At 46.7% G+C, this 17,087-nt stretch overlaps 1 protein-coding gene across 1 annotated transcript in view; it reads left to right on the forward strand.

Moving 5' to 3' along the window:
- The window catches only part of jarid2b (jumonji and AT-rich interaction domain containing 2b), a 99,728-nt gene that overhangs the window by 72,272 nt on the left and 10,369 nt on the right, over positions 1-17,087 (forward strand). Inside the window, exons 5-7 of the mRNA XM_030120834.1 lie at positions 5,711-5,929; positions 9,296-9,543; positions 15,227-16,700. Of these exons, the coding sequence (XP_029976694.1) occupies positions 5,711-5,929; positions 9,296-9,543; positions 15,227-16,700 (1,941 nt within the window). The remainder of the gene's footprint in view (positions 1-5,710; positions 5,930-9,295; positions 9,544-15,226; positions 16,701-17,087) is intronic.

The following is a 17,087-nucleotide window of genomic DNA, read 5'->3' on the forward strand; positions in this document are numbered from 1 at the left end:
CTGTAACTTAAGAAAAGTAGTACGTCCTCTTGGGGGACGGCGGGGTGGGGGTCTGATTGATCTGATGCAACGTGGGAGTAACTGGACATAAAAGTTTCTCCAGAAATCTGTCTGCTGTAGAGAAGGATGCTCATCATGTGTGTGCACCACCCACACTGTCTCGTCCGTATATTCTGCATTTTATCTCGCTGCTCATCTTCTTCTTCTTGCAAACACACACACACACACACACACACACACACACACACTCCTGTGCTAACCAGCTGCAGCGCTTAGTCCTCGTCTGTGTTCTCAAAATGGTGTTTATGTGTGGTCCAGGCTTGTAGCCGGACTGTTTATATCCATGGAGAAAGCCATTTGGGTGGTAGCCAGACTGTCTGCCTCTGGTAAGTCGGAGGGCGCAGTGCAGCTGGCAGAAGGGAGGGGGCAGCACTGAGGTGAGCACAATAAAGGGTATTAAAATGCACATTGATAGGAGAGTGCTTGCACATTGTGATGGAACTAAACGGCTCATGTCTAATATCCTCCAGATCTTTTAGATTTCTTTTTATGTGCATGTGTAAACAGAGAAACACACATAATGAGCCTTTAGACACGTAAAGAGAATAAATAATTAACGGCACATAGACACACCTGCACCCACAGGAAAATATACACTCATGTATATATATATTTATGTCAGTGCTGTCTACTGTATGTGTGTGTGTGTGTGTGTGTGTGTGTGTGTTGTGGCAGTTTGCCAGTGTATATGAGCGCGGCGTCAGTGTTTACCTCGTTGCCCTCTGGGTTTTTCTCTGCTGCCTGCCAGCCCCAGTGTGGTGCCTCTCTGTCAGGTTCACTGAGGCCAATCCCTCTGCTTTGCTTACATAACCTCCCAGCTCTGACCTAGTGAACCGGAGACCTCGGTTTCCTAGATTAGACCGTTCACATCTGTTGTTTTTTTGGAGAACAGACAGCCAGCCCTCCGCATTGTGCTCGGGACCTCTGTCTCCGCCGCTCCATTCGCAGACTCGATTCCGTTTGAACTTGTTTTTATCGTCTGAGAATTTTGTTTAACTAGAAGCACATTTCCCCTCCTGGGAAAAGAATTTCAAGTCCGACAGCTACTCGCGTCTGTCTCATGTGCACTGCTGCTGTGACAACTGAGTTCCCCTCAGGGATGAGGTATTTTTCTCTCTCTCTCTCACTCTAATGTATGATAGCTGTTTGATTAAAGCCTGAAAACGGTGCGTCTCGTTTGACGTTCTCCGTTGGTTTGCACAGTTCTGACTGTTTCTGCTTCCCCCTCCCCTCCTTCAAGAGCAGAGTCGCTGTTTGTGGGGTTAATGGTTTTGCTGACATCAAGGAATGTCAATTGGAGATGTAATCCTTAATCCCTTCTCACTCTGCTTCTCCTCCAAGAGGGCGATGAAGAGTTTTGGCAGAGCACCGCTGCTGTAACTTTTCCTCTTCTCACCAGAGAACCTGCATTTGTTTCCTCTTTTTTTTTTTTTTTTTTCCTGACCTAATCTTAAAAGCACTCATGCTCCCTGCACACACATGCTGCTGCTCTCAGTTCTAAGTCGGCACGTCCACATGTCCCCATGGCAGCTAAACCCTCTTGATTGACTATTTAAATTGTCCTCATTGTTTCAGTTCCAGTTAAGGGGACAAAAGAAGGGTGGCCAGAGAATGGAGGGTTTATAATTATGCCCCCCTCATCCACCCACCCAGGAGCCCCCGTTAAAAATGACAATCCTAATAGACTCTTTCAGACCTAATTATGATTTGTCTGCGGCCGGAATGAGGTAGATGAAAAGCTGGTGTAATTGAGGGATTGGGCTTGAGCCCTGTTGGAGATCCTGGAGAGGGGCAGACACTGTTTTTTTTTTTTTTTTTTAACTTGTATGTGGGCATGTGGTAGTGGTGTGTGTGTGTGTGTGTGTGTTTTTTTTATTTTCTTCCTAGTAGGTGATGGATCTGGGATGTCAGGGCATAAGGTGTAAATTTTTGGTATCAGCCCCAGAAACGTTGCCCCACTCCCGTTGTGGAGATGCCAGTAATCAATAATGGACCATGAGACCTGCTTGGCAGGCTCAGTCTGTGTGTGTGTGTGTGTGTGTGTGTGTGTGTGTGTGTGTGTTTGCGTCTGTGTGTGTGTGTTCATGTGTGTCTTTGTTTCTTCCTCCCTCACCTTCTCTCTAAAACCCCAAGCCGTCTTATTTTGGGAGATCATAAATATGTTAGAAAATCCAGTTGCATTGTTGTCACGTCTGCTTCTGTCTGTTGTCTGGCTCTTGTCTCCTGTCGTTCTCTGACACGTCGCTCCATCTTTCCTCATCTTTACGGTTTTCAAGCCCCGATCTTACCACAACTGTGTGGATTTAACAAAACAGAAAAGCCCAAACTGTGTATAACTTATTTGAAGAAGTGTTCCCTCATGCTCCATTTCCCCAGTATTCAAACTCACACACACACACACACACACACACACACACACCCGTTCCTGCCCCGAGGTGCCCTCGTGCTCGGTTGCCATCGGCCTTCTGACCCCTGCTCAGAGCAGTAAATTACAGCCATTTAGCTAATGAAGCAAGTCATTAGAAGTTGATTGGGCCGGTGTGTGTGCCTCCTCTGTGTGTTTGTTTGGTCGGAGAAGCATCTGCACCGTCGCCAAGATAAACGAGGCGCTCTGTGTTTGTTCTTGTGTGCGTCAGCAGCCGCGCGTGTGCTTTGTTGTTGCGATCCAGCGTTTGAGTCTCGATCAAATCTTTAGAACCGAAGAGAGAGACCAGGAAAAGTCCTCTAGGCGTCATCCACTCTGCTTGATCTCCGGAATTAAGCATATTTAGAGTCACATAAGACCTAAAACATGAATAACTTTAGATTGTGGGAGAAGTCCCAGAGTCAGGATTGTTTAACTACCACACTGCAGTGCAGTCCTGGATGTTAAACCGCTCACACCGAGCATCTCTCTGCATCTTACATCCTGAGCTTTGCTCAAAAAAAAACAACAACTCAACACAAACAAACAGCAGACATATGTTGTCAAAGCTTCCTACGTCAAGCAGATGGATCGCGAGAATTAATTTCAACCTGCAGGGGAGCAAACATCGGCACATGAGCTAGCACGGAGTGATATAAAGACCATAATCCATTGCGCTGAGCGGTTACTTTGTGCCCTGCAGACCTCTTTCTCAAAAATCTGCTGCCACTACGAATGTTTCTCTCTCTGAAGGGATAATTACAATCGTGTGTGATCCAGGGCAAAAACAAGCTTTATTGTCGATGCTTTTTTATAATTTATTATGTTTGGAAGAACTTTATGTGGAGTTTTTTTTTTTTTTTTTTTAAAGCAGCAGTTCAAACAACACTTTAATGTTGAGGCAGGTTCGCTGTCAAGTTAGTAAGTTTCACTTTAAATAAAGTTTAAATAGAAATGTTCAGAAACTCTGTAGTGTAGAAATCATACATTCACCATGTTTGTTAAAAAAAGGGGGGAAAAAAAGAGAAAGCTATTAAATAAGCATATTCTAGTAAGTTGAAAAAATATTGATATTGCAGTGTTGCAGTTATTGATTACTCCAGGCTGGCTTCCAAATAATTACTCAGCCAATAACAGCAACTCCGTTGGGTTCCATTATTCCTCCTGATCATTCTTTGAGATCATTATTTTCTAAAAATATGTATATTCCCTCTGCAAGCGTACTTACGACTGAGTTATTTTGGTCCTCTCATACTTGTGTTATCTCTTAATTAACTAAATGATATATTGAATGTGTAAGATCTGAGATAAGTAATCAGCTCTCCGCAAAAACAAGTGTGCTAATTGAATAATTGTCTTCGCTAATCTTTAATTCACTATGCGTAATTTTAACTACATAGTTGGATACGAGCTAGTTGAACTCGGCTTATTTTTCAGAGGATTATCATTATTTTAATTGCTGTATAATCACACATTGCTTTCCATTAAAGCCTTTTAAACACCGAGGCCCCTAAATGGGTCATAAAAACCACAGTTCTTGCTCATGCTATGCGATTGATTTAGTCATAAAGGACTCACAACTTCATAAAATCCACAATTTCCTCCTCGCAGCCAGATTTAATCAAAGCTGAGCAAACGTTGCGTAACCACGCGCTCTTGTTATCTAATAATAAACAATTACAAACATATACTTATAGGATCACAAAAAAGCAACTGCAGCTGCTGTATAAGGCCTGAATGCTGCTCGCGTTACGCTGCTGTGGAGCTGTTTGTTTTGTTGACATTACGTCGGTTAAAAGAATGAATGATTAATTATGACGTAGGAATGAACGGATGCTGCTGGGAGAAATCGTCAGTGTTTTTCAAGCTGACCTTGGTGAAGAAAGTGTTGTTTTGTGTGATGGTTTCAACTGACTCTCAAACGCACATAAAAACCGGTCTCCTGGTGTGTTTAATCTGCTGTATCATTTCTTTCCCCCCTCCAAATGTTCCTCGAGTTACACTGACGCATGCCGCAGTGAAAAATAATGTAACAAAATATATACAACCGTGTGCGTTTAACTTTTTTCTGTAAAATTCCTGCATCTGTATGCCTGGACCAGCTGTTTGGCGCTCTGATTTATGAGGGATTTGATAACACAGCTTTGGGCTTTATGACCTTTTGTCAGCGTGTGTGTGTGTGTGCGGCAGTGTATCTGCATTAAACTAACGGAGGTAACGTTACAGGCCGTGTGCTGCCAAACACTATTTACCTCCTCGGAGCAGATACTGAACTAGATTTCTCCCAGATGACAAAGAGCGTGATTGTATGTGACAGAAAGGGAAAAGAGAAGGATCGTGGGTTTTCCTCTCCAATAGTGGGATGGATTGACAGTAATCCTGTTTGGAAGAGTGAAAGCGACAGATTTGGGATTAGCTCAGCAGCAAGAGAGCGGGGGAGTCTTTGGTTTCTTAAGTAACTCTTCTACCGAGTTAGATGTTTGAGCACATGTACATTATATATGTCTCAATAAAGCTGTCAGCATGCGGGGTCTCTTCAGAGACGGCTTGTTGCGCTGCTCCCAGCGCTCCGGTTTCAGCTGCAGCTACAGGAAAATCACGCAAGTCATGTTTTTCCCTCTCCCTCAGCTTTGAGCGCGATGTTCTTAGAATCACGACAAACCCTCGAACTCCCCAAAATGCAGCTAAAGGGGACAAGACAGAGCAAATAAGCTCAGTAACAAGGCCAGTGAATAAATGGCAATTTCCTTTACTGGAGCTTATCTACCTGAGAGCTAAGGAGAAATTCTGAACACGTTGGAAAGCTCAGCTTCAACCAAACTCGGTGAAAAAGTAGCCAAAGTAAAACTGTCATCTGCAGACTGCTCAGCGCACGCCCTTGATTATATTTGTGCGTTTTTCTGTGCGAGTCGAGTGCAACAATAATGTGCGGAGCAGTTTACAAAGCATCAGCAGGCCTCCAACCGGGATAATAACAGACGAGAAAAATAACTGCACAATCACCATTATTCATAAACCCCCTGAGCAACCTCAATTTCTGCACTAATATTTCACCACTTACATGCTGATGTGGATTCATCCGTAATGTCTGAGATTAAAGGGGAGAAAAGAAAATGTTCCTTCTTCGCAGTGACGGCGGTTCTCGGTGTATATCGTGTCCAAGCAGGACAGACTTCAACATCAAATTACACATTTTCCTAGTCTTCTGTCTTTACTTACGTGGTTCCTCTGCTTCTTCCAACCCAGGTTCATCTGCCTTGCCCAATAATATGGCCTACTTTGGAAGCTCCCAGGAGGAGGAGGACCTGGAGGAGGATGAAGAGGAGGAGGAGGAGGAGGTGAGGAACGGAGGCGGCGTTCACTCTCACGGCGCGGGAAGCACCAGCCAGGCCTCTGCCTCGTCCTCCTGCCACTCCACACCTCGCAAGGGCAAACTCCCGGCCAGGCAGCCGCTCAACGGGCATGGTAAGAGCCGGGCGCGCTTCGTTTGTTTTCACACAGGAAGAGTGTCTTTTCATTGGAATCAGGCAGCTTTGAAACTAGTTAACCTAAACCAAAACAAAATCCTCAACGCTTTTCGAAGATGCCCAGTGAGATTTTTATCCCATTTGATGATGTTTTTGAGCTATTAACTTTTGAAATACTGTCACTTCGGTCAGTATTACACTTTCCGAAGGTTGCGTCAGATGAAAAAGGCATTTATTGGTGATTTGTTTCTACTGACTTTAAAAAGATTACAAGAAATAAATCTCGGACAGCAAGTCTTCAGCCACCTCCGAGGATGGAGACCGAATTTGAAAGTATTTCAGCGAGCGCCCTATAAAGGATTAGGATTAGTGGGTTGGTGGGTCAGTGTGAAAATGACAGAAAGTGCTCGGGGTATGGGACGCGGAAAATGCTTTCAGTCTGTCTAATTGGCTTAAAAATATCGTGAGGAGTTAATGGATGATGGAAAATGAGAAAATAAGAGGTGCAACAAATGATACCGAGGAAAGAGGAGGATAAGGAGTGAGTAGATGGATGAACTCGGAGGTGAGGGGATGGAAGGAAACGGGGAGAGAAGGATGATGCATCAGGAGAATCACAAGACAGGAATGGAAAGAGCAATTTTGTGAGAGAAAAAAAATGAAAAGAATTGGATGAATCACCTGACAAAAGATGGTTCAGGTTAACTGTGTGTGTGAGTGTGTGTGTGTGTCTCTGTGTCTCTGTGTTCGTGTTCATGTACGCCGTTCCGTCTCCAAAGTTCGGAGTCTTGTTTTCCACTTGCAGAAAAAGGGCTAAGTCACTTGGGATACCCGAGCAGTGCATCCACTCTTTCCACCCCAATTAACACTCGGCTTACTAAGCTCTAACAAGGTGTTTATGCACGCTCTGCAACAGCTGGCCAGGCCCCTCGGCACACACACACACGCAGCACAGTTACAGCATAGACACACCCCTTGGGGCACATGCACGTTCAGCTAGGTAGAGGACTTGAGAAGTGTATTGAAGTAAACACGCTGTTACTTTCATATAATATTAGCAAAATAAGGAGAATACATCCAAAAAGGTACTTGATTAAGAGAATTGAAGAACTTTGATGAAAGCCGAGTCGATTCAGTTCGTTTTGATGGTTACTGCAATCCTTTGCTGCACAGTGACGACAGTCAGGTTATAAATTAATGAAAATTTCAGCGATATAAATAATATTCAGCAAATAAACTTCAAAGCAGCTTTGTTTTCCACCAAATGCCACCGTGCTTTTGTGCAATTACAGTGAACGCACTCGGACATTTTGTTAATGAATTAAACTGACGGATTATTCAGAACATTATTTAATATTGAAACAGCTTAAATGTTAATTGTTGTGCTTTACGTTGAAAGTGAAATTAAATGAAAATCTCTGACACAAATACAACATCTGCGCTGTAGGAAGGAGGAAAGAGCACAACATCAAACAGATTGGATGAAATCTTCCTCCTATATCCTATTTTTATTTGAGAGAGGCTATCATGTGCTATATCCATCTTTTTTTTTTTTTTTTTTTTATCCTGCAAAGATTTAGAGAAGCAATTTCAACCCAAAGGCCTTCCCTTCCTGGAAGACTTTGGAGATATACAATCCTTCCGGCCAGGCGTGACCCAGCGAAACAAGGGCTGCGTTTCACGGTTCCTCCTCTCTGCTCTCCCCGACGCTCGCTCGCCCTTCGGGCCTTGCAGTTGCCGCCAGAGGGATTTTAAAGGTGACGGCACAGCTCGGCTTTTTCCCTCGTCATCGTCTCAAGTGGAATGTGGAGGAGGAGAGGCGCGGCGGAGAGACTTGGTTGGATTAAGAAGGAGAAAAAGGTCCATAGATTTGCTTACATTGAACTCTTGACGAATGGCGTACAGATTCCGCGCAGATCGCCGGCAGCGCCGACCCGCAACTCACACTCATCCCTCATCCTCTGCGAACGCATAAACTCTGCGTATCGGCATAAGAAGCACGCACGGGAGGATAGAGGAACCTGTTTGAACAAATCCAGGCTTGTTGTGTGCATGAGGACTGCGTTTTCTCCTTTCTTATCTCGTATACAAACACTGTTTGCAAAGCAGCTCGGCGCCGTCGCTGTGATATGCTAAATAAATAGATAAGAGGGGAATAGGCGGATATACTCCGCGAGGGACAATAGAGACGGCGAGGGGTTAAGGACACCCGAAAGAGACATTGGTGTGTACATGAAGGCGAGCAGACGCAGGTCACCCGCTTCGCCGCCGACGCCGTTTGAGCTGTGTTACACACACGTGGGGGAAAACACACCTTTTATGCAGTGTTTAGTGACAGGCGTGCTCGCCCTCCAGCAACGAAGGAGTAATATTTTATTCTCTGGGCAAAGACTGACAGAAAACACCAAACACAGAAGTTTCTCCCTCTGAGTTGTGACCATGTAAGCTGAATTAAACAACTTTTATTGGGTGCAGTTGCTTAGCTCACTTCTCAAAACATCAGGATTTCCCAAATTTTTCACCAAGCCAGAGCTCGACACTCGCTCACTGGCTGCTATACACACATATAGTATATCAAATACACACACACACACAAACACCTTCTCTGACTACACCATGCAGCGTTACTTAAAATTGCACATATAGATCATCCGTCGCAGCGTGCCTCCTTTCTCTTGAGTATACATGGCGAGGAAACGCCGTTGCTCGTGCGCTGTAAAGTATAAATGATCGGAGTGTTTGTACTGCGGTTGATTTTAGGACTGTGCGAAGCTTTAAATTGAGCCTCATAAAAGCCGAAGAGAGAGCTATTGAATGTGTGCGTTAATTGCCTCGCTGCTGTTTCACTCACTTAGCATCATCTCCGGGGGCCGCCGCCGTCCATCCTGAACAGGTTCATTGACAGTTAGCATAAAGACGTTTTCATGCGCACCTTAAATCATGCATAGTTTACTGATTGGCCGTTGTACGTTTGCCAAAGTCCTGTCACTTCAGTGTTTGTGTGGGCGTTTCGTCGTGGTCTGTGGGGGTTAAAGCTCATTCTGCCTCCTGAAATGCATAGAATGTGTGCTGTGTGGCCATGAAGGTCCCGCTTCTGGACGGTTCCACAACGTACGTTCTATTTACTGAAACCTCAGCTTGAAACTTTAAAAAGTAAAACTATCTAAATTTCTCAGTCTCTCGAGCAAAGCTGGCACAACTTCTCGTTTTGGTCTGTTTTCCTTTAAAATGTCTTCTTGAGTGACTTTTCTCTGTGATTGCTGTCAAAATCTTTTCTTGTTTTCTTTTTAGACCTTTTTCAAATTCAACATTTTCAGTGAATCACAGACGTCGCTAATCCGACTCTCTCTCTGTTCCTCTCCAGTTTTCCACAGCCACAGTAGAACAGGGACCAGGGAGAGTCCCAGACCCAAGGCAGGGACTCACGGCAGGGACGCGCCCGCCCCGCCGCTGCCGCCCCCTCCGCCTCCGCCGCCGCCCCTCCTGAGGGAGCGCAGCGAGCGGGCGGAGGCGCGGGAACACGCCAGGGAGCAGCTGGCTCTGGCCAACAGCCGAGGCTCTGCCAACGGGCTGCCGTCGAGGAGAGCCGCCGCCGAGGAGCTGCGTAAACAGGTACGGCGTCAGCGCGAGCTCCTTCCATCCATCCATCCACTGGACTCACACCTCAACATCTGCTTTTGGAGAAAGTGTTTCTCTCGCTGTCATATTCTATAAAAATACCTATATATGACTGCTCAATCTGTGAGCGGATGCGGCTGTAGGGACGTTCGGATAAACGGTTTGAATCGGATGTGCAATAAGCGGCGACACTGTGGAATATTTTGCGTTAACAAGCTCGAGGTTGCCGCTTGCTCTTTTTGGCTATTATGCTCATTTGAAATTCTCCCCTCTCCCGACTTCTTTTCGTTTACCCATCTGCCACATCTTCTTTTTATCTTCCTCTGGGTGATACCTCCTAACTACTCCTGAGCCTCGCTCGTCCCCCTCCTATACTTTCCTTTTATTGCTGCTTTCCCTCCTCTGCCTCGCCTCTCCCACACTCGGCGGGTTAGTTTTCCTCGCAGCTCCTAACTGATTATCCTCCCGCCCCTCTCCTCTCCTCTCCTCTCCTCTCCTGTCCTCTCCTCCTCCTCCTACTCGTCCTCCTGCTCCTCCTCCGCTCCTCCATCCATTGTGTCTGGGAGAGTAATGATTGTGTTTTGGCCTGCCGCGACTGCAGCTATATTTAGTAGTGCTGGCTAGGGGCTGTGAAACTCTGCCTTCCTCTCCGCTGCACTTAGCAGGTTTCAAGGAACCCCACACAGTGGAAGGGAAAAACAGGAAGAGAGCACCAGAAGGTGGTTTCTTTTTTTTTTTTTTTTTGCTGTTGGAGAACCGGTACTCCTCTGGTCACATTAGCTCATTAAAGGCGACTGTCTTCTTCGTATTCACCATCTTTTCCACTTTTGCTTTTGCTCTTCATCCCTCACAGTTGCCGTCTTGCTAAACGCCCGCCTCTGCGAGGCATCGTTTTTGTCGTCGTCTTTGTTGTTGTTGTCGTCGTCGTACTGTGCTGCTGCCGACTCGGACATGTGCTTGAGGTTTTTAAAGTGGCTGCAATCGTCCAGTAAAACCAACAATGAATCTCAATGAGAGCGACGGCCTGCCAAGACAAACTTCAGCCTCACTTAGCCACCAGTCTTTGTTCACCGGCTCTTCCTCCGCTCTCTCTCTTTCACTTTGCACACTCTTGGCACCGTGTTTGATTCCTCATATTGTGCATTTAGCTTTTTTTTTTTTTCCCTCCCTCTCATTCATCCTCTGTCTCTCATTCTCGGTCTCATTCACTCATTTTCCCTTCATGCTCCACTTTCTCTCTCCCCCTCGCTTCTCTTTCGGCTCCTGTGTCAAACAGACGGATCTTGCCCTTGACAACATGGCTCCAGTCATTTGGAAGGATTAGTGCTTTTTTTTCCCCCTCACTCTCCTCCAATTAGCATGAACAGTGTGTGTGTGTATGTGTGTGTGTGTGTGTGTTAACCATGTCTGTTCACGACAAACACACACTCACATTTATACACACTACCGACTGTGAAAATACATGCTAAGCCATATGAAAGGTTAAGTGATTATGTAGCCGTAAAACGGACTCGGGGCCGTGCGTGTGTGTGTGTGTGTGTGTGTGTGTAAAACCGAAGAGGGAAGGCATTATCATAATTCAATTCACTGTGATTTAGTTCTCCTTAATTTAATGGAAGCTTTTATCAACAAAACAAAATACATGCAGGTTTCCTACCTGAAACAACATGATTCCATCCATTTTAATTGAGTCGGAAAAAGTGGGCATGTCAGCAGAGCAGCTGTACACAGCGGCAAGGGCGAGCCGGGCGCGCAAGGCCAAACCATTTAGCCGAGTCTGCATCATTTCAAAAAGACTCCCTTGTTTAGTTGTTTGTCCTTTGTCCTCCTCCCGTCTCAATTAACCTCCCGAGCTGCCTCCAGCGTCTCAGAATTACACCTGATGGCAAACCAACAAGAATCAGGTGATGGAATTACGCTTCTGTCGCTGGAGACGGAACGCAACCGTCCTTATCTGTTTGTACATAAAAAGAAAAGAAAATAAATATGGCTGTCTGTTATTAGTATCAGTCTGTGTTGACCTTTCCCGAGCTGCTTAAAAATCAAGCCGCCCAGGGCCAGATTGCATTGCACTCTAATAAGACAAGCAGAGTGGGGAAGACGGCTTAAGTCGGATTTATGTCTCGCTGTTGAGGTGTTCTCGCCGTTGCCCCATAAATGACTTCAGGAGAGGAAATAATTCATAATTCAGCAAAGGATTTAACCCCTTGGTTGTCAGTGTAACACCGAAACGTTTGATGCATGGCGTCATGTGTTGTGCATTTTCAAGTATTTGGTGCGCGCGCACACACACACACACACAGGCGATTGTGTGTCTGTGGTCTCTGGTTTGCGTTTCAGCAGGGTCTACATTCAGCACTGTTTTTTTTTTCTTCCTGTAGGTCAAAAACATGCATTTGAGGTTAATAGATGTACGTAAATTGCCCTTAGGTGTGTGTATATGTGTGTGTTTCTGTAGATTGTTTTTTCTTGACCCCTGAAACTGTCCTGCTGAGAAAAAGAAAATCTAAATCACCTCAACAAATGTGATTAGTCAGTTGTTTCTCGAGACCTTCCCATCCTTGCGGGCTGCGGCTGTATTTTAAAGGAGTTATAGTCGCACCGCAGACTGACCTGTGCAACATCGCGACAAAGGAGTATAAATGTGGATCCCGCCATAAAGAGTGTGTGTAAAAATGTTTTACGAGCACAATAATCCGGCGTGCATGACTGCATCCACATCCCTCTCTCTCTCTCTCTCTCTCATCTCCCAGGGTTTTCTAAGGGTTAAACTTTCTCACTCTATCCTCTGGCTGGCCTTCTCTTCCTCTCTTCCTCCTCCTCCTCCTCCTCCTCTTCTCAGGGCCGGCTCCTGCAGATGTTGTGTGTTAAAAATCTTCCTGCCAGGCCTCAGCTGGGCTATAGCAACACATGATGTCATCTAGACCCACCTCCCTCCCCTCCCCTTTCCTCCCCGTCCTCGCTCACGTGCATCCAAAATCCACTCCAGAGCAGTCTCCAGCTGCCTGTGTGTGTGTGTGTGTGTGTATGTGTGTCTCTGTGTGTGTGTCTGTGCGCGCACGCTCTCTATTTTTTCCTCGCTGGCTTCATTGTCTCACTTCTTCTGTTGTCATCCTTTTCATTCCTCCCATTACAGCTTCCTTTGCCAGCGGCTGGTCTGCATGTCCCCGTACAAATTTCTTCCTTTCCTTCTTCTCCTCTTTCTTCCTTTCTTTCTTTTGCATCATTGTCTACGTCTTACAGGGCCCTCTCATCATCACTCTCTTGCTTTCCTCCTTTTTTCAGCAGACCAAATAATTGAAGAGGAAAGTCAGGGAGACTTACAGTAACACCCCCCCCCCCCCCCCCATACACACACACACACACACAAGACGCGCAAACACACACACTAATAGGAGCGTAGTCCACTGAGCCCTCTTGTGGCAGAAAGGGCTCACGACAGATTGTGTTTTGGAGTGGCTTTGTCAGCAAATGATGACTGGACAAATGCAGCTGATATTCGGATTATTACTGAGAGGATTCAGAATCCGGTTAAGCTGAAGTGTCTGTCATATTAATCATTGTGCAATAAATAAATAATATGACTAATAGGTAATTTGGTAAGTCTTGTAGATATTTATTAAATACACAGGAGTACAGCCTTTTGTTGTTTGTGCACAGCACCCTCATGAAAAGTACTTACTGGGCAGTTTTAACTCATCACCTCTGAATTACGCTCTCTTTTTCACCCCTCTCTCTCCCCAGTCTTTTGCCCCTTCTGTCCTCCTTGTCACCATTGTCAGGGTGTGTGTGTGTGTGTGTGTGTGTGTGTGTGTGTGTGTGTGTGTGTGTGTGTGTGTGTGTGTGTGTGTGTGTGTGTGTGTGTGTGTGTGTGTGTGTGTGTGTGTGTGTGTGTGTGTGTGTGTGTGTGTGTGTGTGTGTGTGTGTGTGTGTGTGTGTGTGTGTGTGTGTGTTGCAGGGAGTGATTGACGGAGGCAGGGTTAGGTTTCAGTCCCCCCCCCTCCTTATCTTTTAATGGTCTGGTCTTTGTGTCGGCCCCCTGCCACCTGAGACAAACACAATACAATACATGCGCATGCACACACATCTGCGTGCACACCACACACACACACTCACACACACAGAAAGTGTGACACAAGAGCTCTTCAAAGGCAAACCTGTCAATGGGCCGGCTGTCACCTCCCTCCTGTGGCGCCGTGGCTGTGATTGATAACTCCATCTTATCCCTCCTTTCTTGTTGTGGTGGTTCAGAAGGACATGCAGATTCCACAGATATAAAGACAATTAAACACAGATACATTTAAAATAAACAAATTACCTGCAAGTTTTAGAAACTTTCGGGCAAAAAAAATTAGTTTTTAATGAAATATAGCAAAACTATTGAGACATGGAGGCCAAACCAGCTCATTCATATTTCGGCAAGCAATTACAGATCTTTCACTTTGCTGTATCTTTAGACACATATGCTTTCTCCACCACAACCCATGCAAAGGATGTAAGGAAAGGACTGGGGAGGGGAGAAAAGAACCTACTGGCAGGAGCGAAAGTGGGCCGTGAAAATAACAGAGAGATCAGGATGAAGACAGTGAAATGGATATTCTTAGAAATGCATGCAGGGTAAGTCTATGTGGGAGAGACGAGATGCAGGAATTGAACTGATGGGGGGGGGGGGGGGATGAAAGCGAGGAAACTGTGGGCCCACGAGTAGAAGGCAGACTGTAACGCAGTCACACACACAAACAAATAAACACACTGCATTTTAATATGCTCTGACCTGACTGCGAAGCCCTTTGGAATGAGGGAGCAGATGAGTGGATTTCTTCCCACAGCTGGATCCAGCTCGCAGCGGAGGAATGAAACGCCGCCGCACCAGACCTCAGATATGCAGCCGGGGGTCTTTGCGCATATGTGTGCACGTGCAAAAATGACTCGCTTCATTTTCTCTGTCTCACTTTGTTGCATGCTCACATGCAAGACCTTTTTTGTAGCAGAGAAATTGAATTATAACCCTGGAGGAAACCCACAGCAAATAAAAGCCTATTTTTATAGGCCCGGATGGGATTTTATTCCGTTTCAGTGACCCCACCTCCTACCTCATACTGTCCAGCCATCTGCTAGCAGAAACCATGGAGCTCTCCCTGCTTTCTATTTCATATCATCACTTTTTTTCTTCTTCTTCTCTTGCCGGTCTGACATGTTTACCTCGGGATGTAGTGGTTTTGGTTTTCGGTTTGCACATATCCTTTTCCAGATCTCAGCCATTGTGTTGACAGCAGTTTAAACTACAGTTTACAAAACTGTGCTGCTTTTGAAAGTATAGTAATCTTGATCTTTGATTGGTTCCCTAATGAATAGCATCGGTTTCCACAAATAGCTTTGGTTTGGCCCGCCAAGTATTCTTCTGCACAGCGAGAATCTGAACATTCAGTGTGTGTGTGTGTGTGTGTGTGTGTGTGTGTATATCCGTGGTTCTGTGTGTGTTTTATTATACTTTCTGATGATCATACGTGTTTGAGTACGTGTAGAGAAACTTTAGAGTTTTTCTGAACTTTAGGATGAGATCCTTTCAGGTTCCTCTTCATATATATATATATATATATATATATATATATATATTGTACTATGGTGTCAAGATAAGTTTGACTTATATATCTCTCCCTCTTTTTCTGAATTCTAGGTCTCTAAAGTGAACGGGCTGACGCGAGCCGGCTCGGCACAAGCTGCCAGTGGTGCCAAAAAGAGCCGCGACTTCCGACTGCCGTCCAAAACTGTGAAGAAGTACACAGCCACCGTGTCCAAGGGCCACGTCACCTACACCAAAGCCAAACAGAAAGAACTGGGCAAGAAAACCAAACTCAGCAGCAGCAACAAACACAACAGCGCCGCCTCGGCAACATCGTCAGCGAACAATCACAATCAGCACAGCCAGCCAGCAGCCAGCAATGGGCTGGCCAACTCAGGAAAAGCAGCGGCACCAGCCCACCACAGCAATGCAAAAACACGCAAACAGGTGCTACTATCCAACGGGCTTCACGGTGTGGCTGCCGGCGCCCGGCTCAACGGCAGGCTAAACGGGCAGCGGCACAACGCCCTGGCCAAGGAGGACGGGCAGAGGCAGTGCCAGCAGGCAGCGGCGGAGTGTCCCGGCCGAGAAGGGCTGCGCAACTCCAAGCGGCGTCTGGAGGTGGTGCTCAATTCGGTGGGGACCGGAGTTGTGGAGCAGAAAGCCAAAACGACCGGCGCCGAGGCCAAGAAGGCCAAGATCCAGCCGGCTCCTCTGGAGACGCGCAGCAGCAGCAAGAAGGTGTCCAATCAGGAGAAGGCGGCCGCCACGCAGGACGGCGCCCCGACCACTCCGCTTTCCAACGGACTCGAATCAGAAACGCCCCCTCCTCCTCCCAAACAAACTCAACCTGTTACCCCTCACCCGCCCTCCACTCCCCCTCCCCAGCAAGCCCCGCCTCCTTCTACACCAGCAGCCAGCGCGGAGCCGGTGAACCAGCGACCGAAGCGAGCGTCGGCCGGCAAGCTGATGTTGATCAGACAAGCACAGCAGCAGCAGAGCAGGTCTCACAGTCGCAGCTCCTCCTCCTCCTCCTCTTCCTCGCCCTCATTAGGCCAGAATCACTCGCCCAACCCAAGCCGTGCCAGCACTACCTCAGACCCCCGACAGACCTCCGTGTCCTCCGCCTCCTCGCCCCCCGCCGCCTCCGCCAGCAGCCCCGGACAGCTTAAACCAGCAGCGGCGCGGCCCGCCGACCGCGACAAGGAGTGGGAGCGCGAGAAGGAGATGACGCGCCAGAAGGAGCGCGAGCAGGAGAAGGAGTGGGAGCGCCAGCGGAGCAAGCCGGAGGGCTGGGCGGCGCTGGGCGAGGCCCCCGCCTTCCGGCCGGCTCCCAGGGAGTTCCAGGACCCCCTGGTGTACTTGGATGCAGTGAGGGAACAGGCCGAGGTGGCTGGCATGTGCCGAGTGACGCCGCCGACGGACTGGCGGCCCGAGTGCAAGCTGAGCGAGGAGATGCGTTTTGTTACACAGGTTCAGAGGGTCCACATGCTGGGCCGGCGCTGGGGCCCCAACGTGCAGCGGCTGGCTTGCATCCGCAAGCACCTTAAATCTCAGGGCATTACCATGGATGAGCCGCCGGTCATTGGTAAGTGAGCCAAACAGGAAGACAGCAGCTGATACAGCTAAAAAAAAAAAGAATCATTATACATAATAATTATTGAAAAGGTTATTGTTTTCTTAAATATTCATATAAACAAACCTTAAAAGGTGTAAGGCATCCCTAAAATTGTGATTATGATCATTACAACTTCTGATTAAAAACACAGGAAACGTCTGATTTTGCTGGTGTGTAAATTAGAGACATGTACAGTCTGAGCTACATTCTGTGAAAATGAACTTTCCCTCATGCTCTGAGTAGAAGTGTGTGTGAACGAATTGTGAAATTAACAAATTACAAAGTTACTTGCATTGATTCAACACTAAGAACGAATGAAACCCACACACTGAAAATGCTTCTTGAGGTGTTTTCTTT

Source organism: Salarias fasciatus, chromosome 22 (assembly GCF_902148845.1).
Source record: "Salarias fasciatus chromosome 22, fSalaFa1.1, whole genome shotgun sequence".
NCBI lineage: Eukaryota > Metazoa > Chordata > Actinopteri > Blenniiformes > Blenniidae > Salarias > Salarias fasciatus.